Source organism: Hemitrygon akajei, chromosome 6, assembly GCF_048418815.1.
Source record: "Hemitrygon akajei chromosome 6, sHemAka1.3, whole genome shotgun sequence".
In the NCBI taxonomy this organism is placed as follows: domain Eukaryota; kingdom Metazoa; phylum Chordata; class Chondrichthyes; order Myliobatiformes; family Dasyatidae; genus Hemitrygon; species Hemitrygon akajei.
Window position 1 is genome coordinate 29,254,809 of NC_133129.1, and position 23,427 is coordinate 29,278,235.

The window sequence follows — 23,427 nt, forward strand, 5'->3', positions numbered from 1 at the left end:
CTACTCTCAGAGAATTCCAGAGATTCACTGCCTGAAGAGGTCGCAACTCTTACAACAATTAGTAAGTATCTAAAATAAGTTCAAAGTGAATTTATTATCAAAGTATATTTACGCGCAAACACTTCTCGGGCTTCCAGCCAGGTCCAGATGTCGATTTTAACTGACATTTCGATGACAAACTCTGCCATGTTCATCAGGGATAATGCCTCGGTATGTCTAGTCCAGTGCTATATATACTCAACTCCCATTGTCTGTCCGTCCTGATTGGTTAGTCCTCAACCAATCAGGTTTCCGCTGTTCCACCTTGCTTAAAATCGTATTCCCGTTCCTACTTAGAGTGAAACCTTCAGTGAAAGCTGAAATTCTTATTCTCTAGTCTTACTTCAATGGTTTCCTTCACCAGGCAGTCCCACAAGCCACTGGTGTGGCACCAGTGGTCACTGCCTATATAACGTTCTGCTACCATCAATTTCTCTGGGTAACCCAAACTGATACACCTTCTCTGCTTCTTGTTGTGGGTTAATCAAGGTGGGGCAGTGGAAACCTGATTGGTTGAGGACTAACCAATCATGAGGTTCGGATGATGGAAATTGAGTATATATACCACAAGACTAGATGTGCCTAGGCATCGTCCCTGATGAAGATAGTGGAGTTTGTCATTGAAAAGTTGGTTAAAATCGACACCTGAACACTTCTGGAAGCCCAAGAAGAGTTCATGCATCATATACACCAGGAAAGTACTGGACCCTTTCTCAAAGTATGTATCTGTCATCATATACTACCCTGAGATTCATTTTACTGTGAGCATTCACTGTAGAACAAATACAATAAAATCAATGAAAAAATAGACACAAGGAAATACTGATAAATAATCAATACGCAAAAGAAGACTAACTGTGCAAATACAAAAAATAACAAATAACTATCAATCAATCAATAAATAAATTAACATATAGATAAACAGATAAACATGTAATCTGCAGGTGCTGAAAATACAAAGCGAAACACAAAATGCTGGAGGATCTCAGCAGGTCAGGCAGCATCCATGGAAATGAATAAACAGTTGATGGTTCGGGCCAAGACCCTCCTTCAGGAAATAAATAAATCATACTGAGAACATGAGTTGCAAAGTCCTCAAAAGTGAGTCCATGGGCTGTGGAATCAGTTCACTGTTGAGTGAAGTTGTGCACTTTGATTCAGGAGCTTGATGATTGAAGGGTAATTACTGTTCCTGAACATGGTGGTCTGGGTCCTAAGGCTTCTGTAACTCCTTCCTGATGGCAGGAGTGAATAATAAGCACTCGACTTGTCAAGATATGTAATGCTATGGGCCAAGCACTGGAAAATTGTATTAGTATTGTTGATAATTGGCACAGATACGGTAAGCTGAAAGGATTGTTTTTTGTGCCGTATGACTCAATGAATCTCTAAGGAAATTGAGATTAAACCTCTCCAGCTATTGACTAGATAGAGTTGGCAGATTTCTTTCCCTGAAGGACACAAGTGAGCCAGCTGGGTTGTTATGACCATTATTTATATCGGTTGGCATGGAAGTCTAGCCATAACTAGTGCAACACATACTGTACAAAATGTTGAAGGAACTCAGCCGGTCAGACATCATCCCTGGAAACAGTCGACATTTCAGGCCACAACCCTCCATCAAGGCTGGAAAGGAAAAGGGCAGAAGCCAGAATAAAATGGGTGAGGGAAAGCACGAGCTGGCTGGTAATAGGTGAATCCAGATGAGGGGTAAGGTAGATATGTGGGGGAGTGGTAATGGAAGGGAATGAATCTCAAGGTAGTATGTATATAATGTGATATATTTGGACTTTGACAATTTACCTTGAACTTTGATGTGAAAAGCTGGCAGGGGAGATGTGAAAAAGGCAAAGGACTGAAGGAAAATGAATTTGATAGGAGAAGGCGGTAGTCCATGAAACAAAGGGATGACGAATCAGAGAGAGGTGGTGGGTAGTCTTTCTGGCCTCTTCTTTTCCAGTCCTGATGAAGAATCTCAGCACGAAACGTCAACTGTTCATTTCCCGCCATAGAGGCACCCGACCTGCTGAGTTCCTCTAGCAGGTTTTGTGTGTTGCTCAACATTTGCAGCATCTGCAGAATATCTTGCTGCATATTTGCAGCATCTGCCTTAAATATTTTATTTACTTTATTGTGATACAGCGTGAAATAATCCCTTCTGGCCCTTTGAACTATGCCACCCAAAAACACACCGATATAACCCTAGCCTAATCATGCCACAATTTACAATGACCAATGAACTTTCTAATCAGCACACTTTTGGACTGTGGGAGGAAACCAGAGCCTCTGGGGAAAACCCAAGCATTCCACGGGGAGGTGATCCAGGCTCTTACAGAGTATGTAAGAATTGAACTTCGAACTTTGATGCCCCAAACTGTAATAATGTTCTGCTAATCACTACACTACTTTGGCGCCCAACTAGTGTTGGCTATTGATGATATTACTAAAACATGAGAATTTCTGCAGATATTGGAAATCCAAAGCAACACGCACAAAATTTTGGAGGAGTTCAGTGGGTCAGGCAGCATCTATGGAAATGAACAGTCGATGTTTCTGGCCGAGACCCTTCTTCAGGACTGAGAAGGATTGGGGAAGATCCCTGAATAAAAAGGTGGGGGAGAAGGGAAGGAAGCTAGCTGGAATGTGAAAGGTGAAGAGAGTGGACAATAAGAATAATATTAGTTGATATAATAATACCAGTTGACAGGAAGGTCTAGCCTTCACCGACGCTGACTTCTCCTGATGTTGCCTTTTGGTAGAAAGTCCCAGCTGGCAATAATGAGGTTAATGGAGTTAGTGTGTCGCCAGTTTGGAATTTCCAATGATGCAACTTTCAAGAGAGGAGATTCTGGGTGGTTACACAATACAGGGAAGATTTTTAAAAAAGATTTGCAACGGAGACATGCTTAATATCCACAAGAAGCCAGGATACAATGTGGCCACACTGGACAGAACATTGCCTCTGGAGGTCAATCACATGATTCAACTGGTCAAAGCCAGTGATTGCATCTTCAAATGGCATATTCCACCAAGGGCAGGAATGAAGTCAGACATTGCTCATTTTACCACAACCACATCTCAATGTGGACTCAGCTCTTGTTCACGTCCTCCACCACATCCTTAGTGCATGGCAAAAGAAATATGTGGAAAGATATGAGCTCGTTCACTTTTATATTAAAAATTAAAAGGAGAAGTTGATGCTCATGGGAACCTGAGAGTCCATCTATGACTGAAAGTGAAAATGCAGGTACAGAAAATAGATAGGATATCAAATGGTACATTGTTCATTATTACAAGAGTATTTAAACACAAGAAGAGAGATGTCTTGTTTTAATTATATGAGTTCTTATTGAGATCATGTCTGGAATGTTGTGTACAGTTCTTATCTCTCTAGTAAAGGAAGGATTTGCTTGTGACAAGGCAATTGCATTGAAGGTTCACCGGACTGGTATCCTATTTGTTTCATGTGGAAAGATTAAGTAGACAGGGCCGAGACTCTCTTAAATTTCAAAGAATGAAAGATGAACTCAGTAAAAACAAACATAATAATTACAGAGCTTGTCAGCGTATTATAGAATACATAGAACAGTATAGCATAGTACAGGCTCTTCCTCCCACGATGTTGTACTGATCTTCTAACCTACTCTAAGATCAATTTAATCCTTCCCTCCCAAGTGACCCTCTTTCTTTCATCCAGATGCCTATCTAAGAGTCTGTTAAATGCCTCTACCCCTAGCTCCGGAAGCGCATTCCATGAACCTAGAAAACCCTGTGTAAAAATCTTACCCCTGATATCCCTCTATACTTATCTCCAATCACATTAAAATAATGTTCCTCTTAGCCATCTCTGCCCTAAGAAAAAGTCCCTGGCTGTCCTGTTGAACATACAGCAAGAATGTTTCCTCTTTCTGAGTTGGCCAGGGAGTTAGAAGTTCAAAATAAGTCCATTTGGGTCTGAGGTGAGGCTCAGATCACTGGTAATGGTTAGAGGAAGAGGATCTACCTCTGAATGCTTCCCATCTCAGGGACTGCAGTGTCATAGTTAGAGCCAGCTTTATTATTCATGCAGATATACTGTATGTTTGGATGTTGGGATAGAGATAAATCTCTACCAAATCAGGAGTAAGGTGCTCCTTCCCTCCCCTAGCCTCCAGTTCACCCTTAGGCAAAGTGTAGTAATTGCACAGCCCCCCCCCCCCTCACTCACCCCCGATCAGGGTCATGTGAAGGCATGGGAGCAGGTGGTGGATAGTTGTATTGAGCAGCTGGTCACAAGTCCTGTTTATGTGACCACTGATGCCAGGCAGACAATCTCTGAAGGGTATTGATAATCGCTGGGGTCGCCCGTCTTGAAAAGACACTCCCCAGAAGAAAGCAATGGCAAACAACTTCTGTCGAAGAATTTGCCAAGAACAATCATGGCCATGGAAAGACCATGATTGTCCATGTCTTACGTCACAGCAAGTAATGAATGATCACTGGATATCCAGCAGGCAAGGCTGGATCACTTATAGTAGGAGGCAGCCATGCAACATTAGTCAGGGAGTCCATTACGGCAGCACATATAACCATATAACAATTACAGCACGGAAACAGGCCATCTCGGCCCTTCTAGTCCGTGCTGAACGCTTACTCTCACCTAGTCCCACCGACCTGCACTCAGCCCATAACCCTCCATTCCTTACCTGTCCATATACCTATCCAATTTTTTTTAAATGACAAAATCGAACCTGCCTCTACCACTTCTACTGGAAGCTCGTTCCAGACAGCTACCATTCTCTGAGTAAAGAAAATCCCCCTCGTGTTATCCTTAAACTTTTGCCCCTTAACTCTCAACTCATGTCCTCTTGTTTGAATCTCCCCTACTCTCAATGGAAAAAGCCTATCCACGTCAACTCTATCTATCTCCCTCATCATTTTAAATACCTCTATCAAGTCCCTCCTCAACCTTCTACGCTCCAAAAAATAAAGACCTAACTTGTTCAACCTTTCTCTGTAACTTAAGTGCTGAAACCCGGGTAACTCTCTCTATTTTGTTGACATCTTTCCTATAATTTGTTGAGCAGAACTGTACACAATACTCCAAATTTGGCCTCACCAATACCTTGTACAATTTTAACATTATATCCCAACTCCTATACTCAATGCTCTGAATTATAAAGGCCAGCATACCGAAAGCTTTCTTCACCACCCTATCCACATGAGATTCCACCTTCAGGGAACTATGCACCATTATTCCTAGATCACTCTGTTCTACTGCATTCCTTACTGAAGTATAATGTGGGTTTCTATATAACAATCCAGTAATTTTTCAGTTATTTTTACTCATTTAAAAAATCTACACTATTAACAGGATGTAAGTTCTACAGCCACTATGATGGGATTTGAACTCACATCTCTAGCCTTTAGTCAAAGTAACTAGGTTACTGCCCTGGTAACTTAACTGCTGCATCTTCACCCTATGCTGGGATATCCAGAGAAATCCAGAATTATCTTAAGGACTCCCATTTTCAGCTTACACAATAGCAAATTAAACTTAATTCAGCTTCAGTTCATACACTGCCGTGCCATGTTCGTTATGTCAAAACACGATTACTCCTTTGCATTCTTCCTCGTTCTATCTACTGTAAGCCTGAGGTCATCAAAATGTTTGCCACTCATGTATCAGCTCACTCTCATTCCTTTTCACCTAAATCACAAGAGATTGCATTCCTGGTTGTGCAAGATGCTGATTTAAAAATTCTCATCATTATGTCCAAATTCTTCCTTGGTCAGACCCTCCCTATTATTGTAATGTTTTTTTAGGACTACACTGAACCAAGATTTTGGTGCTCATTTACAACAGCTCTTTTGTCCACCCTCACATTGAGTCACTTCCCCAATGATGACCATGCCTTCAGCTGCCAAGTCCCAAGGCTCTTGTTTCTTATCTCTGAGAGTTTCTATTTTCTTATCCTCTCCTAACGTGCTTCTTAAAGCCAATCTCTATGACTACGCTTTATTATCAGCCTTAGTATCTCCTTATATGATATAGACCATAAGATATAGGAGCAGAATTAGGCCATTCGCCCCATCGAGTCTGCTCTGCCATTTCATCATGGCTGATGCATTTCTCTCTTAACTCCATTCTTTTGCCTTCTCCCCATAATCTTTCATGCTCTAACTAATCAAGAACCTGTCAAGCTTTGCCTTAAATACACCCAATGACATGGCTCCACAGCTGCATGTGGCAATGAATTCCACAGATTCACCACTCTCTGCTGAAGGAAATTCCTCTTTATATCCGTTCTAAATGGATGTCCCTCCATACTGAGGCTGTGTCTTCTGGTCCTGGACTCCACCACCATAGGAAACGTCCTCTCCATGTCCATTCTAACTAGGATAGAGTATCAGCCGCTTTTGTGTGATTATGCCCTTGTGATTTGTTCAGGAATAACATGCAGTCATTGGAACCTCAGGTTCAGTAGTGGAGTTCAATGTATATTCATCACACATTTTTCAGATACAACAGACAACAAACTGCTGTGTAATTTGTTGTTTGCAATGGAAGGATATTGCAAAACATAGTAATAATAATGAAAAACTATACATTAAAATAAGAAATATATATAAAAATTAAATTAAGCAGGCAGTGAAAAAAGAGAGCAAAAAATATTGAGTTATTTCATGAGTTCTTTGTCCATTCATAAATGGGGACAAGCAGAGAAGAAGCTGTTCCTGAAACATTGAGAGCGTGTTTTCATGCTTCTGTACCTCCTCCTTGAAGGTATTAATGAGAAGAGGGCATGTCTGAGGTGACGGATGCTGCCTTTTTGGGGCATCACCTTCTGGAGGTGTCCTTGATGCTGGGGGAGGCGAGTGCCTATGACGGCGCTGGCTGAATTTACAACTTTCTGCAGCTCCTTTGGATCCTGTGCAGTGGCCCCTCCATACCAGATGGTGATGCAACGAGTCAGAATGCTCTCCACAGTAATCTATAGAAGTTTTTGTGAGTCTTTGGTGGCATACAAATTCTCCTCAAACTCCCACTGAAATATACTTTCTGTCATGCCTTCTTTATAACTGTATTAATATATTGGCCCCAGGATAGATCTTCAGAGCTGTTGACACCCAAGAACGTGAAACTGCTCACTGTTTCCACTTCATATCATCTATCTGTTATATCTATGACAATAAATCTGATTCTGATTTTGACTATTGAGTGTTTCTAGCACTTGTTTTTATTTCAGATTTCCAGTATCTGTAGTTTTTAAAATTGTTCATCCAGTGTTTCTCAAATCAGGAAAATGTAATTTCTGGTAATTTGTCCTTATATTCCTTTGCCCTTTGACACGAGTTTGCTCAATTTGAAGAGAATTGAGCAGAAAGTAGTGGCAGCTGCAGGTGCTTAATTTTCTTTTAAATCTTGTATTAATTGTGGAAAAATACTCTGCGGGCAGACTGGGCAAATTAACCTGTGCAAACACGCATTTGTACCACTGCTTAAGTGCGCAGCAGAGAGAAATTGACTAATGGTGCTGCAACACTTACAAAAAAAGTGGAAGGCAGGGTAACATACTGAAAATGCTGAAGGAATGCTGCAGGACAGACGACATCTATAGAAAAGAATAAACGTTTTGGGTTGAGATGCTTTATGAGGACTGAAAAGGAAGTGGGAAGAAACAGAATAAGAAGGTGGGGGGAGGGGAAGGAGAACAAGCTAGAAGGTGATAGGTGAAGCCAAGTGGGTTGAGGATGGGGGGTGGGGGGGGGGGGTGATGGGAGAAGCTAGGAGGTGATAGGTGGAAAAAGTAAATGGCAGAAGAAGAAGGAATCTTATAAGAGAGGAGAATGGACGATAAGAGAAAGTGGAGGAGGAGGGGCATCAGGGGAGGTGATAAACAGGTGAGGAGAAGAGGAATGAGGGAGCGAGAGTAAGGAATGGCAGGAGAGGGAAGGGGAAAGGGGAAGCAAATGTGAAGATTTCTTCTTATGTCATTTTAAGGCAAAATTATTACAATATAGGAAGGAAGAACTCATCTAATCCAGGGGGATTTATTTATCAGACTTTTGGAGGCGATGCACCTCTGCCTTTTCATAATTCTGTGGAGAAATAATCAATTCAGTCTCAGATGGCTGAGAAAGATGTAATCAAAATCTAGTTTCTGTGTTGCGGCTCTCTGCAATTGCATTTGTAGGAGAGTGTGACAGTGGAAAAGATTGAATCTGCAGTTCAGCAAGAAACAATGTTGGCAGATCAAGTCGTAAGAGTCAGTGAGTCATAAACAATGGAACCAGGCTTTCTGTTCGACCACATCCTCAAAAAACATTGGGTAGTCACCTGTATAAATCCTGTCATCCAGTACCTGGCCAGTAATCTTCTAGGTCATGGTGATTATGATGGCAAACATGGTTGGAAATTACTTGTTACATAATGCTCCTGATGTGGGTGAGGATGGCTTGATACTTACTTGGCTACTAGAACTGCTGGAATTCGGAAGAATGAGGGGGGTTTCATTGAGGCCTATCAAACATTGAAAACCTGAGGTAGAGTGGTTGTGGATAGAGAGATATTTTGTGGAATGGGGGAGTCTGGGACCAGAGGATATAGCCTCAGAATGGAGGGATGTTCCTTTAGAACAGAGCTGAAGAGGAATTACTTTAGCCAGAAGTTGCTGATTCTGTGGAATTCATTGCCACAGACAACTGTGGAGGCCAAGATATTGGGTATTTTTAAAGTAGAGGTTGATAGGTTCTTGACGAGTAACAACTTGAAATATTATGAGGAGAAGGCAAGCAATTGGAGCTGAGAAGGATAATAAATCAGTCATGATGGGATAGCAGAGCAGTCAAATGGGCCAAATGGCCACATTCTGCTTCTATGTCTTATAGTCTTCTGATCATATGGTGTGTTGCTTCCTTTGATCAGATGTTTTTTGGCTTCTGGTTTGACTGCATACAATGCAGAGATGAATATCTACATCATACACGATGATGGCCATTAATGATGTGACCCTCCCCTACCCCCCATCAGAGGAAAGCTTTCCCTATTGGCCTTACCTTCACTCTTAAGGATTCTTCATCTAATGTTCTCAGTATTATTGATTTAAGATTAGTAATGAGGCCAAAGGTTATGGAGAGAAGCAAGGAGAATGGGGTTGAGATGCATAATAAATAAGCCATGACAGAATGGCAGAGTTGACTTGATGGGCCGAATAGCCTAATTCTGCTCCTATATCTATTGGTCTTATGGCAATAAAGTTGACGAGGGTCAGGAGACAATTATGTACTGCCTGGAGTCATATGGGTGGCAGAACATTGTGGTATTGTTGAGTTTTAATAACAATTCTGTTCTTTCATGTTTAAGTGATTGAGTAGCAGCCAAAAATTAACCAGAGTTAAATTCAGACACGCTTTCCAATCTACTACATTGGGGAAGAGTTTACTTATAACATAACAGATTTTGTTCATGCTGCCTCCAAGACATTCAAATTCTTCCCAAACTTATTACGACGACTGAAATATTCTGCAAGCTGAAGCTAAAAAAGAAACACAAAATGCTCAAAACTTGCAGCTCAAATCTGTGCAAGGAGCATCCTGGATTTGTCACAATCACTCTGCCCAAGGCCACAAGGAACTGCAGGAAATTCTGGACACTGCTCAGATCATCACGAAAACCAGCCCCCACCCTCAAGATATTCTGACTCTACTTCTTGTTGCCTGTGGAATACTAAAGAGACTACGGAATTCGCTGCTACCGCCCTGGTCTCATCACGTATGAAGCACCAGTAGCATTATGCTGTTTTCTTTTAAACTAGTGTTGTAAAAAAACCTTTTGCTAAATGTCAGTCTTCTGGAATATATGTTATTACGTGTTTATTTATTTGTGGTAATATTACATTATGTGTTGTGTGTGAGTTATATGTATTGTGTTGTACACTATGGTTGGGGAGGCCAATACCATAAATCTTGACTCGCCTAAGCTGTAATGAATTAGTGATGTGGAGTGACCAGTCGTTGGCTGCCTTTCACTGCCCTGCCCAATGCAAACCCACTTTGATCCAATTGTGATGGGGCAGAGATATAGCCAAGTTCCTTGGCTTAAGCTAGGAACATGCATAAGGGAGTATGAGATGGGTGTAGAAAGATAATTGTCACTTTTCAAAGCTGGGATAGAATTGATTAGTGTGTTACACCCTCTTGAGTCCAAAAATGTGCTGCCAATGGGTAAGCAGAGTTTGGGAATATGCACTGGAAAAATTTCAATGAGATATAGAGCTGGGGGATGGGTTGGAGAGGTAGTGATGTAATGAGGACAGAGTGGGATCGGAACACAAATTTCTGGATCAGGAGCCAATTCCTTTAATTAAGATAGAAGCAGTGTGGATGGGTGTGGATTTGGGCATCAACAGTAGAGCTGTGGATAAAGAGGAGGCGGACATTTGGAGATTGGGGTGCACTGAAATGCTCAATATGCTTCCAACATTGGAAACACTCTTCAGGAAATGAAGGTTTCCAAAGAAGCAAATTTTATTCTAAAGAATACCTTCAGGTTTCTTTTCATTGCCATATGAAACCAGAACCATATATTTGCTTCTGCCACTTAATTTTATTTCTTATGCTTTGAAGGTAGCTTTAAGCTTTAAAATTTGGTGAGAGAACATGAAAGAATTCAGATTTAGAAGCATGAGATTGGTTGTTATCAGGAGCACATTGCCAGAAGAATCAGACTGACTCGTGTTTAAGAAATAATAAAAAGGCACTTGAATAGGTAAGGCATAAATGGATCTAATGTCGGCAAATAGGATTTGTGCAGATGGGTGAAATGGTCAGCGTGGACAAGCTGTGTTTATGAAGATGTCACTTCAACTCTAAGTGGCCCCCAGGTCAGCAAATCCCTGGAATCAATGGGGATTGAGTATATCCTTCAACTCGTTCCTATATCTTCTAGTAATATCTACACTCAGTGGCCACTATACTAGGTACACCTGTCTGTTAATGGAAGTATCTAATCAGGAGCTTAATGAATAAAAACACGCAGACATGGCAAGCTCAGAATGGGGAGGAAATGTGATCTAAGTAATTTTGACTGTGGAATGATCGTTGGTGCCAGTACTTCTGAAAGCAAAACCTTGAGGTGGATGGGGTACAGCAGCGGAATTCCACGAACACACACACACACACTGTGGCCTCTTCATTAGGTACAGGAGGTATCCAATAAAGTGGCCACTGAGTGTAAATTAGGGAAGTGAGTGAGGAAAAAGAGTATCACATGAGGTTATCCACTTCAGTGGGAAGAATCAAAAAGTAGAGTATGATTGAAATAGAGCAAGGTGATTAATTATGATTTAGGAGTCCTTGAACATGAAACAAAGGTTGTCGCACAGGTCCAAATAATAGTTAGTCAAATCAATTTGTGCTTATGCAGAAAAGCTAGCCAAAAAGCAGTGGTCTTAAACATTACTGATCTGAAAGAACCTTTTCGATTACAAACTCTTTGGCCGAACAAGTGCACTCAGCATTAGCAAACATAAGGACCTTAAGAGCACTCCTCAGAACCCGAGAGACATACAAAGTTTTTCCAGCTGCAGAGCTTGTTTTCACGCTGTGACTTCAGCCTCAGTATTATTTTACTTAGTTCACAGAGCGCGATGGGAGCAATTCAGATTTGCTAACCAAGTGTTCTGGCAGTCGGTATTATACAGTACATTGTGTTGTAAAGCAGAGGACTTTGACTTGAGGTGCACTTTCTTGGCAACATTGCAATTTATTGCTTATTGCTAAGTCAACATAGTGTATCAACAATATCGCTCACTGTACTGGAGGTTTAGATTCAAGCCAAGCGAAGCAGGATAGGAAGTAGTTTATACTTGAGGAAATAAAGGAAATATTTAATTGTCACATGCTCACCTATTCTTGAAAGAGTGCCACTGCAAACTCTAAAGCATCGAAAGTGGATTCATGATTACAGTAATAAGACCACAGGCTAAGACATAGGATCTGAATTAGGCCAATCGGCCCATTAATTCTGCTCCACATTCAATCCCGGCTGATTTATTAACCTTCCTAACTCCATTCTCCTGCGTTCTTCTCGTTATCTTTAACACCCATAGTAATCAAAAACCTATCAACCTCTGGTTTAAAGATAACCAATGACCTTGCCTCCACTGCTCTCTCTGGCAATGAATTCCATTGGTTCACTACCCTCTGTCTAAAGAAATTCCTCATCATCTCTATTCTAAATGGATGTCCCTGTACTCTGAGCTTGTGCCCTCTGGTCCTAGACTCTCCCACCATAGGAAACATCCTCTTCACGTCTACTCGATCCGATATTCAATAGGTTTCAATGAGATCCCCCTCATTCTTCATATGAGGCTGTATAGCTATAAAAATATTCTTGAAAGCAGGGTAATGCTGATATTTTTAATTCTGTTTGAGTGTTTTTGGCATTTCTTTCATTCTCTAACAAACTTTCGTTTCCAGTAACACATTCCTTTCTTGGAATCATCCATGGTCTCAGATAAATTGTTTCACATTAGCCAGCACTCTCAAGCATTCATGTTCAGAGGGGTGTTTTTAATGTGTGAATGGAAGGCTATTTGTCTATGATAGGGCTTGAATGAGTCAGAACTCATTGCTGCTGATTCTGTGTATAGATACTGTATAATATCACCGTGTGGTCCAAACAGCTGAGGCACATCAGTAGTTCAGTACAGATATCAAAAGTAGGTCCATATGGCCAAGTAGGGCAGTGTTTAGTTTGACCTTATCTGGGAATGTGGCTTCAGCATACTTGGAGAAAGATTTTGTAAACCAAAAATAGATACCTAAACAAGGATTTTCTGATATGCCAATGTCATCTGTAACAGTAAGCCACTCTGTGCAAATTCCTATTAAAAGCGTGAGTAGTCTTTTGGTCTACACCCTACAGGAGCAGTTAACCCGACACTGCTCAGACGCAACCCTAACTCGTTACTCCCTATGCCTGAATGGACGAAGCTCCTGAATGTTACACCACAGAAGGAAACTATTTGGCCAAACATGTCATAGTGGTCCTTTGAAAGAACTATCCAATTAGGCTTTTGTCTCTTAACCTTATTTCACTCCTTTATTTATCCATAGAGTTTAATTTAAAACTTATTATTGATTCTTCTTCCACCAGCATATTAGGCAATATCACTTCATCATATTACTTCATTGAGAGATCATCTTTAAAAGAGCCATTGAGTCATAGAGCAGTACAACTCAGGAGCAGGCCTTTTGGCCCATCTAGTCCATGCCAAACTATGATTCTGCCTTGTCTCACTGACCCACACCTGGCCCATACTTCTCCATATCCCTCCCATCTCTGTACTTATCCAAATTTCTCTTAAATGTTGAAATTAAACTCGCATTCACCACTTCTGCTAGCAGCTCATTCCACACTGTCACCACCCTCTGAAAGAAGTTTTCCCTCAGGTTCCCCTTAAATATTTCACCTTTCACCCTTAACCTTTAATTCTCACCTCAGTGGAAAAAAAAACTTGGAAAAAAAAGTGGAAAATGTATAGATATTCACCCTCTCTATACCACCCATAGTTTTGCATGCCTTTATCAAATCGTCCTTCATTCTCCTATGCTGAAGGGAATAAAGATCTAACCTATTCAACCTTCCCCTATAACTCAGATCTTCAAGTCCCAGCAACATCCCTGTAAATATTTTTCTGTACCCTTTCAATCTTTTTGCTATCTTTCCTGTGGGAAGGCGACCAGAACTGCACACAACACTCCAAATTAGACCTTATCAATGTCTAATACAACTTCAGCGTAACACTCAAACTCCTGTACTCAGTACTTTGATTTATGAAGGTCAATGTGCAAAAAGCTCTCTTTATGGCCTTATCTACTTGTGATAGAGTAGTTAAGGGAGCTGAAAAAGGTCAGTCTGTTTGCTACTACTTTTTAACCACTGAGAACAGTCAACCTTAATTTGTGCTGAAAAAAACCATCCCTAATTTTGAACACCTCTGTCAAATCTCCCCAGAACCTTAGGGTAGTTCCTTGGTTTCTCCTGGGACTCTACACAAGCAAAGGATTTCCATCTGCAGATGCTGGAAATCTGAACCAAGATCAGGAATCAGCAGAAATATTCAGCAGTCAAGGACCAAAAACATTACCTCGGTTTCAGTCTCCAAGGCCACAACCTCATTTGCTGAGGGCTACTCTTGCTTGCTTCTGGCACCTATCAGGTCAATTCCTCCTGCATTCTCAGTAATGCCTCGGCTAAGGTTACTAATTTATGTGTATGTGCCTTCACGATCAGGCTTAGTGTTTTCTATAGTTCACTGGATGTTTTTTGTAAAACTGCTTAAAATTTTGAAGGGATTGGAATTGGAGTAAGTAAAATGCAGGTTGGATGAACAGTCATCCCCAATGACGAGCCTTTATCACAAAGTTTATTATAAGTTTATAGCACACTTCCACTGCTCTGCTTCACATTCATTGCTAGCAACTGAAATGAATTTTGAAGCGATGGCTTCCTATAAATAGTTTGTCCTTTCATGATGTGTCGTGTTGTATAATGTGGGCGATGTTGGTCGTTCCATAACTATGATTGTTCTCGACAAATCTTTCTACAGAAGTGGCTTGCCATTGCCTTCTTCTGGGCAGTGTCCTCACAAGAGGGGAGACCCCAGCCATTATCAATACTCTTCAGAGATTATCTGCCTGGCATCAGTGGTCGCATAACCTGAGCTTGTGATAAGCACCAGCTGCTGATACAACCATCCACCAGCTGCTCCCATGGTTTCATGTGACCCTGATTGGGAGGCTAAGCAGGTGCTCCACCTTGCCCAGGGGTGACCTGCAGGACAATGGAGGAGAGGAGCAACTTACACCTCCTTTGCTGGAGACACATCTGCGCCCCATTACCCACTTATAAATAGTAGGACATACAAATGTAAGAGGAAGTGCTAAAGATTTAGGGTGGAAACAGAAAATACCTGTACATATGACATCACCCATGTGAGTCTGCGGAAAACACCATCAATGTTAAACTGAAACACTGACCATAGTTGATTTATAAAACCTAAAGGCTTTGAAGAAATGGTAAATTAATGGATAAGACAACAGAGTTTACAATACAAATAAGATTATGATTCATGGAAGATTAAAAGCCTATTTGAATTGTTTGCCTAATATGTAACATTTTGAAAGAACTATAAATTGAAATGTTAAGCTTTTAAGGTAAGTGGTGAGGTGACAGCTGTTCATCAGTAACAAATTTCTTAGATGTAAATACAGTGACTCTGTGTTATCAACACACACAAAACAGAGCAGGCCAGGCCGTATCGGGAAAAGAAAACAGTCGACTGTTCATTAGGCCAAGGCCCTTCGGCAGGAACTGGCCTGCTGAGTTCCTCCAGCATTTTGTATGTGTTGCTCGGATTTCCAGCATCTGCAGATCTTCTCCTTCGTGACTCTGAGCTATCCTTCACTCTTGGCGTCAGTTGACAGATGACAGTTTTGTGCAGGCAATCATACTATTATGACCAGCAAACAAATCAGATTTGCTTTCAAGCTTAACTTTGCCGCATGGAATAGAAAAGTACATTTTTTTTAATGGTAAGAGATTGAGTATCATTGATGGTCAAAGGAATCCAGCGTCTTCTACACAAAGCACTGAAGGTCAAAATGGAGGTGAAGTAAATAGCTGAGAAGGCAAGTGGTAAAATGCCTTATATTCAGAGAAGTGCAAGAGTGAAGATGTTTTGCGGTAATTATACAAAGCACCACTAATTTAGTTTCTTTATCAAAAAATGAATATATTTCCCACAGTGAAGATTCCTCCCTCATTTGCATTTAGGCAAAGTGCTACACCTGCCCATTCACCTCCTCCCTCACCTTTATTCAGGGCCCGAAACAGTCCTTCCAGGTGAGGCAACACTTCACCCGCGAACCTGTTGAGGTCGTCTGTTGTATCTGGTGCTTCGGAGGCGGATTCCTCTACATTGGAGGGACCCGCTGTAAACTGGGGGGGCTGCTTCGTCGAGCATCTCCGCTTCACCCACCAAAAGTCAAACTTCCCGGCAGCTGCCTATCACCTCCCCCTGGGTCCCCTTCTTCTACGGTCCACTCTCCCCTTCCTATCAGATTCATTCCTCTCCAGCCCTTTACCTTTCTCACTCACCTGGCTTCACCTATCAACTTCTAGGTATACTCCTTCTCTCCCCACATTTTTATACCTCCTTCCTTTCCAGTCCTGAAGAAGGGTCTTGGTCCCAAAATGTCGACTGTTTATTCGTTTCCATAGATGCTGCCTGGCCTGTTGAGTTCCTCCAGCATTTTGTGTGTGTTGCTTTGGTTTTGCAGCAACTGCAGAACTTCTCGTGTTTATGAAGACTTGTTCTGGGAAGAGCAGAGTTGTCTTATGGGGAGAGATTAATTAGTCTAGGCCTAAATTCTTCTGAGTTAGGAGAAAGAAAGGAGATTTCATTGAAGGTTACAAAGTTCATACAAGGATGCAATAAGTATATTTCCCTTAGCAGAAAACAGAACTGAGGGTCACGGTCTCAGGATAAAGGAAGTAAGGGTGAGCCATTTAGGACTGAGGTGAAATTTCTTTGCCCAAAAGATGGTGAACCTCTGGAATTTTCCACTCTAGACAGCTGTACAGGCTCAATCAACAGAAATCAATAAATTACTAGATATTAAACAATCAAAGAATCATTATATAGTACAGAAACATAACACCGAGACAGAGCAGTCATGATTTGAGTGACAGCGCAGCTATAAGGGCCAAATGTCCTTGCCCTGCTCTTATATTCTAATATACAAGTTTCCATGTTGCAAGATGTGGCATCTTGTCTGCCGATAAAGAATGTCAAAGAATTGTGAGCACGGTCCCCCTGATTTTCCTGCAATAGCTGCTTGTGAGCAAAGACAGTGGCATGACGTGTGTGACAGGCAAGAATGTACTTACTCTGACTGGGAAGTAGATATGGAGCGTCTGATAATGGAGTGGACCTGCCTGAAGAAATCCAACTTTGACATACATCGGCAAGCCGTGTGATTTGCGACGCTGATTGTTATGGGTTTTGGTACCTGGGATATTGGTACAGTGATCTCGAAAAGCTGGTGAACAAAAAGGAGATTAATTGTGAGTTAATAGTTGTGAAGATATATAAGAAGATAAAGTTAGCTAATTATCAAACCTATTTACACTACAACCTCTGCCCAACAAATTCTATTACTATACTCAGTAAATTATCACAATTAACTAGGTCATTATTTCCTTCTCATGCTTTTAACTTGTATTAAGCATGTTGGTAGCATAGTGCACAATGCTTTACAGTGCAGGAGACCCAGGTTCAATTCCCGTAACTCTCTGTACATTCTCCCCGTGATTGCATGGGTTTCCTTCAGATGCTCTGGTTTCCTCCCACAGTCCAAAGGTTAATTGGTCTTGCAAACTGTCCCGTGATTAGGCTAGGGTTAAATCAAGGGTTTGCTGGGTGGTGCACCTCGAAGAGTTGCAAGGGTCTATTCTACGCTTACCTTAATCAATAAAAGAATAAATATATTATATGCAAGTAAAATAAGATAATATCAGAATTTTTCATTACAAATATATCAGAATAGTATGAATTATTTTCTTCAGGGGCTTTAGTTCATCAAAAGCTCTACTGTACAGATTCTTGCACTGAGTTCCATTAATACAAGAAATTCGGCAGAAATCCAGAGTAACACACACAAAATGCTGGAGGAACTCAGCAGGTCAGGTACTGCTTGACTCGTTGAGTCTCTTCAGCATTTTGCGTGTGTTACACTGAGTTCCTTCATCATTTTGGTAGTCTCTGCCCACGTTCATTCTTGGACTGTGAGTTACTAATGTTCCAATCTCATGCTCAGGTCTTTCGGTGGCATCACATCTTATATCTGTAGCCTGCTCCAGCATCTGAGAACTCTACGTTTCTCCAGATTCAGCCTATTATGCATTTCCCATCGCCCTCACCTCTTTAATGGTGGCTGTGCCTTTGGCTGTACAAGTTTTATGCTCTGGAAACCTCCCTAACTCTCTGACTGCTTACGCCCCTCTTGTGTTTTAACACAAAGATTTATACAGTCACAGAGATATAACACAGACAAACAAGAACTTCGGCACACACAGTCCACGCCAACCTTTAATCTCCCACCACAAATGTTTTTTCACAAATATTTATCTGACTATTGCCTCTGAAGGATGTGGGACATTTTGCTTCATTAAACTATATATGTTTTGTAACTTTAAAACATTAAATTGATTCAGAGGAAGATATGGGAGTCCAAAAATGCGGGCCTAACTCAAGTTTACTTTAAGTGAGGCACACATGTATCACTTGGCAGTGTGTGATGACCTATACAATTCATGTATTTATGCGTATAACCCATAAAGAATTATTTCAACAAACAACAATGTTTAATCAACCAATATACATACAAGATTACACAAATATTTCTGAAATATTAAATACACAACTCAAGCAGAAGTTACTACCTTGTAACCTCACCACACAAGTCAAGAGTTAGCACCCAATGACCTACAGCAGATTTGATACTAATTATTGGGTTGGAATAGGTAACAAATGTCTGGTTACAGAGGTAGGTTGGATTATATCACCACTGTGGGCAGCTGTGACAAAAATGGGATACAGTAATTGACTGAGATAAGTTCTCCATTTTGACATATTAATCATTGATAATATACCATGGAAACTGGCAGGTTAAATTTGGTTGGGGTGAAAAGATGTGTCACCTGCTCGAACACAGACAGAGCAATTTAATAGCCTAGGAAAATCTTGACCTTGCTGTTTTACAGAGGGAGGTAATTCACCCTATCCAGACCATGCTGATAGAGACTTACAGATTATTCTCTCTCATGATATGGCATTTTCTTGCAGCAAGTACAGAAGCCTGATGTCCCACAACACCAGGTTCAAAGAACAGCTACTTTCCTTCAACTATTTGGTTCTTCAACCAAACTGCATACCCCTGATCCCTCTCTCAGTACAGCAATATTATAAATATTTTGCACTGCAATGGACCTTGTAGGATTTTTTTTCCTATTGTGTTATAATTTTACATAACTTCTGCTTAATTTATATTTTTCTTGTGAATGTTGAATCGCTAATGCTATGTAGCTGTGATGCTGGTGCAAGTAAGATTTTTCATTGAACCAGTACTGTTTAAAAGACAGGCACATACAGAAAAGGGGGAGGAGCTAAAGATGGCACCAGAGGGCAACTTCTCCCAATCTGACTGCGAAACAGTTTAAATTCTTCACTCTAATGCCACTTCTTTCCTTTTCAAGGTGGCTGGGGTCCTGTCGGAGCGCGTGATCTGCAGCTGCGCTCAAACTGCGGTCTTCACGGCCATGGGTTCTAGCTCTCAGAGCTCGCCGAGCAGCCTAGCGATTTTGGTATCTCCAAGAGCAGCCTGCAAGATGTGCACCTTCAGGCTGCGGCCTTGCACGGCCCAGCAGATGATCTGATTCCACATCGGTGTCGCCAACTGAAGCGTCGCAGGAGATCGAAACGTCAAGAGAGCAGGTGCTGCGGCTGACTGAGGCCTCTGTACTCGAGTGGTTGCTCTTTCTCTTCTTCTCTCAATAGTGAGGGAGAGTTTGCTGCCAACTCTCGAGCTGGAGAAACTCGAAATAAAGCAGCGCTGCAGACTGCAACATCGAAGCAGTGAGCTGCCTCTCTCACTGTGGATTCCTCTCTTTCCCTCATTAGTGAGAGACAGAGAACCTGTGGCAATTCGAACTGCTGGGGTGAACAGTGTTCTTTGATGAACTCTAGGTCATGGTCTCTTTGAGGGCTTTGCTATTGCTTGCATGCTGGAGGTGAGGGGGTGAGTGGGGTTGCTGCTTTTGCTGAGGCAGGTGGAGGGAGGGGGAGGGTTGGGGTTTTAGTGGTTTCCTGTCATTCATTCTTTGGGGTTTTTCTTCTGATGCGTGGATGTCCGTGGAGAGTAAGAATTTTAGGTTGTGTACTGTATACATTCATTGGAACCATTGAACATATATATAGCTAGGGCGCCTAAGACTTTTGCACTGTACTGTAATAGTGATTACAGCGGCTGATAATACAGAATCTGAGGCCACAAACCAGGCACGCCCAGGATCCTCTTCAGTTTGCGTATAAGGAGAAGGTGGGAGTGGAGGATGCTATCACGTATTTGCTGCACAAATCACTCTCTCACCTAGATGGGGTCAGTTGTGCTGTGAGGATTACATTCCTTGACTTCTCTAGTGCCTTTAACACCATTCAGCCCAAGATCTTAAGGCACAAACTAACGGAGATGGGAGTAGACTCTCACATGGTGGATTGGATAGTGGACTACTTGACAGATAGACCTCAGTATGTGCGGTTGGGAGACTGTAGGTCTGACACGGTGGTAAGCAGCACAGGGGCGCCGCAGGGAACCGTACTCTCTCCGGTCCTGTTCACCCTGTACACATCAGACTTCCAATATAACTCGGAGTCCTGCCATGTGCAGAAGTTCGCTGATGACACGGCCATAGTGGGGTGTGTCAGGAATGGACAGGAGGAGGAGTATAGGAAACTGATACAGGACTTTGTGATATGGTGCAACTCAAACTACCTGCGTCTCAATATCACCAAGACCAAGGAGATGGTGGTGGACTTTAGGAGATCTAGGCCTCATATGGAGCCAGTGATCATTAATGGAGAATGTGTGGAGCAGGTTAAGACCTACAAGTATCTGGGAGTACAGTTAGACGAGAAGCTAGACTGGACTGCCAACACAGATGCCTTGTGCAGGAAGGCACAGAGTCGACTGTACTTCCTAAGAAGGTTGGCGTCATTCAATGTCTGTAGTGAGATGCTGAAGATGTTCTATAGGTCAGTTGTGGAGAGCGCCCTCTTCTTTGTGGTGGTGTGTTGGGGAGGAAGCATTAAGAAGAGGGATGCCTCATGTCTTAATAAGCTGGTAAGGAAGGCGGGCTCTGTCGTGGGCAAAGTACTGGAGAGTTTAACATCGGTAGCTGAGCGAAGGGCGCTGAGTAGGCTACGGTCAATTATGGATAACTCTGAACATCCTCTACATAGCACCATCCAGAGACAGAGAAGCAGTTTCAGCGACAGGTTACTATCGATGCAATGCTCCTCAGACAGGATGAAGAGGTCAATACTCCCCAATGCCATTAGGCTTTACAATTCTACCGCCAGGACTTAAGAACTTTTTAAAAGCTATTATTAATGCTTTTTGAGATAGTGATTTAGATGCATATCATATTTGTTTACTGAGTTAAGTATTGTATGTAATTAGTTCTGCTACAACAAGTGTATGGGACATTGGAAAAAAGTTGAATTTCCCCATGGGGATGAATAAAGTATCTATCTATCTATCTATCTATCTAGTGTTATGCTTGCACTGTTACTGCTGCCGCATAGGTGAGTGATGATAAACCTGATTCTGATATGAGTGTCTCTTGTGGACTGAGAATGGGAAGGGGGCAGGGAGAGGGGAGTCATGGTTGGGAAAGGGAGAAGGGAGAGGGAAGCACCAAAGGGCCATTCTATAACTATATATCAACCAATTTTTTGGAATCACATTTCCTTGCCTGGTGTGCCTGCAACCGTGCCATTCCCCCACCCCCGGTGCTCCTTCTCTGCCCCCTGTCCCACACCCCTCATGCAGCACTCCACCCTCACCATTCCCAACATCCTTTGCTTCCGCCAGATTTACAAACTCACTCTCTGCTCCACGTTGACCAATACAGTCTTAGGCACCCTAGCTATGTATATGTGCCTAAAACTTTTCCATAGTACTGTACACGTATTTGTGTACATGACAATAAACTCAATGTACCCATCACTTGTTTTCTTTAAATTAATTTGTTGTTTACCTACCTTAAGGGGTAATTTACGATAGAGAGTTAATCTAACAACATGCCTTTAGATGTGGGAGGAAAGTGGAGTTTTAGGGAAACATCTCTATTCATAAATAGAATGTACAAACTTCACACACACAGCACCTGTACCCAGCTGCGAGATAGCAGCACTAACCACCGCTCCATTGTAGCCCCTCCACACCTCCCAGCTCTACCATCTCTACTGGAACAGAAAGATCTGTACTGAAGCAAACGGGAGTAACCTCGGTCAAATTCCTACAAGACTCTTGGTCATGATTTTCAAAATATTTGCTAATTAGCCAGATGCCCAGTACAGTAATTTTAAAATGATGGATGGGATGAACAAAGATAATGGATATCAATATGAAACTACTGGAGTGTGTGAAGGATTTACATCCTTACCTCATCTAGTCTGCGTGTGAGTTCATATCCATGACTCTAAAGTTTGTCTCTCAATTGACCTCTGAAAGACCATTTAATTCTCGACACAGTTAGGGGTGGGTAAGAAATACTGGCCCTGCCAGTGCTACCCCTATAAACAAAATCATTGCCTCCAACCTACTTTCTCAGTTCTCTCTCCTCTTTGTCCAGTTGGCACTTGTCACTAAGTCTCATTTCCCTCCGCGTACCCTCTCCGTCTGCCCATCACCCACGCAATCCTTCCACTGGTTCCCCTCCCCTACTGTTCCCCTCTGCTCATCCCCCCTCCCTCTCTTTTTTCCATCCTCTTTCATCAGATTCCATCAGTCTTTTGCGACTTCCATCAATCACTTTCCAACTTCTGAGGCTGCTCCCACTCTGCCTGTCAGCACCCTCACTCATCAGGATCCAACTAGCACTTGCTGGTTCTTGAACAGCCTCATTCCTCCCCCCTCTTTATCCCTACCATCTCCCCTCTATTGTCAGTCCAGCTGAAGTGTCAACGCAAAATGTCGACTGTTCATTTCCCTCCTCAAATTCTGCCTGACCTCGTGAGTTCCTCTAGCATTTTAGATGTTAAATTGCAATACATTATTTTTTTTCAACCCCTGCACTTGTCTGTTCCATTTCATTGCATTTGATGCTGGGAAGTTCGTGGAATTGCTGGACAATAACCATTCAGCATTTGCAATCAGTCAGGTTGCCTCATTTTAGGAAGGATGTGGAAGCTTTCGAGGTGGTGTAGATTTAGCACAGGATACTGCTTGGGTTAGAAAGGATGCTGTATGAGGAAAGACAGAGCAAACAAAGGCTTTCTCGCTTTTGGAGTGAAAGAAGATGAGAAGCCACCTGACAAAGGTTCATTTCATTATCAAAGTGTGCATGCAGAATACAACTCTTGAAAGTTGTCTTCTCCAGACAGCCACAAAATACAGAAGACCACAGAAGTTAGAAGACTGACATCAATACCTTGCCACACAAAAAAAGAAGCAAAAACTCGTAAACCCCAACCCCTCCCTCTCACAAAAACTAACAGATCACCCCAAACCCCCAGCCTGCTTATCAGCAACAAGAAAGAATGGGCACGAACAAGA

At 42.0% G+C, this 23,427-nt stretch overlaps 1 protein-coding gene across 2 annotated transcripts in view; it reads right to left on the reverse strand.

Annotated features, from left to right (window-relative positions):
• vegfc (vascular endothelial growth factor c) overlaps positions 1-23,427 on the reverse strand; it is a 207,785-nt gene that overhangs the window by 27,242 nt on the left and 157,116 nt on the right. For both annotated transcript variants that reach the window (XM_073048043.1, XM_073048044.1), the window contains exon 4: positions 16,979-17,130. In XM_073048043.1, coding sequence (XP_072904144.1) covers positions 16,979-17,130 — 152 coding nt within the window. The remainder of the gene's footprint in view (positions 1-16,978; positions 17,131-23,427) is intronic.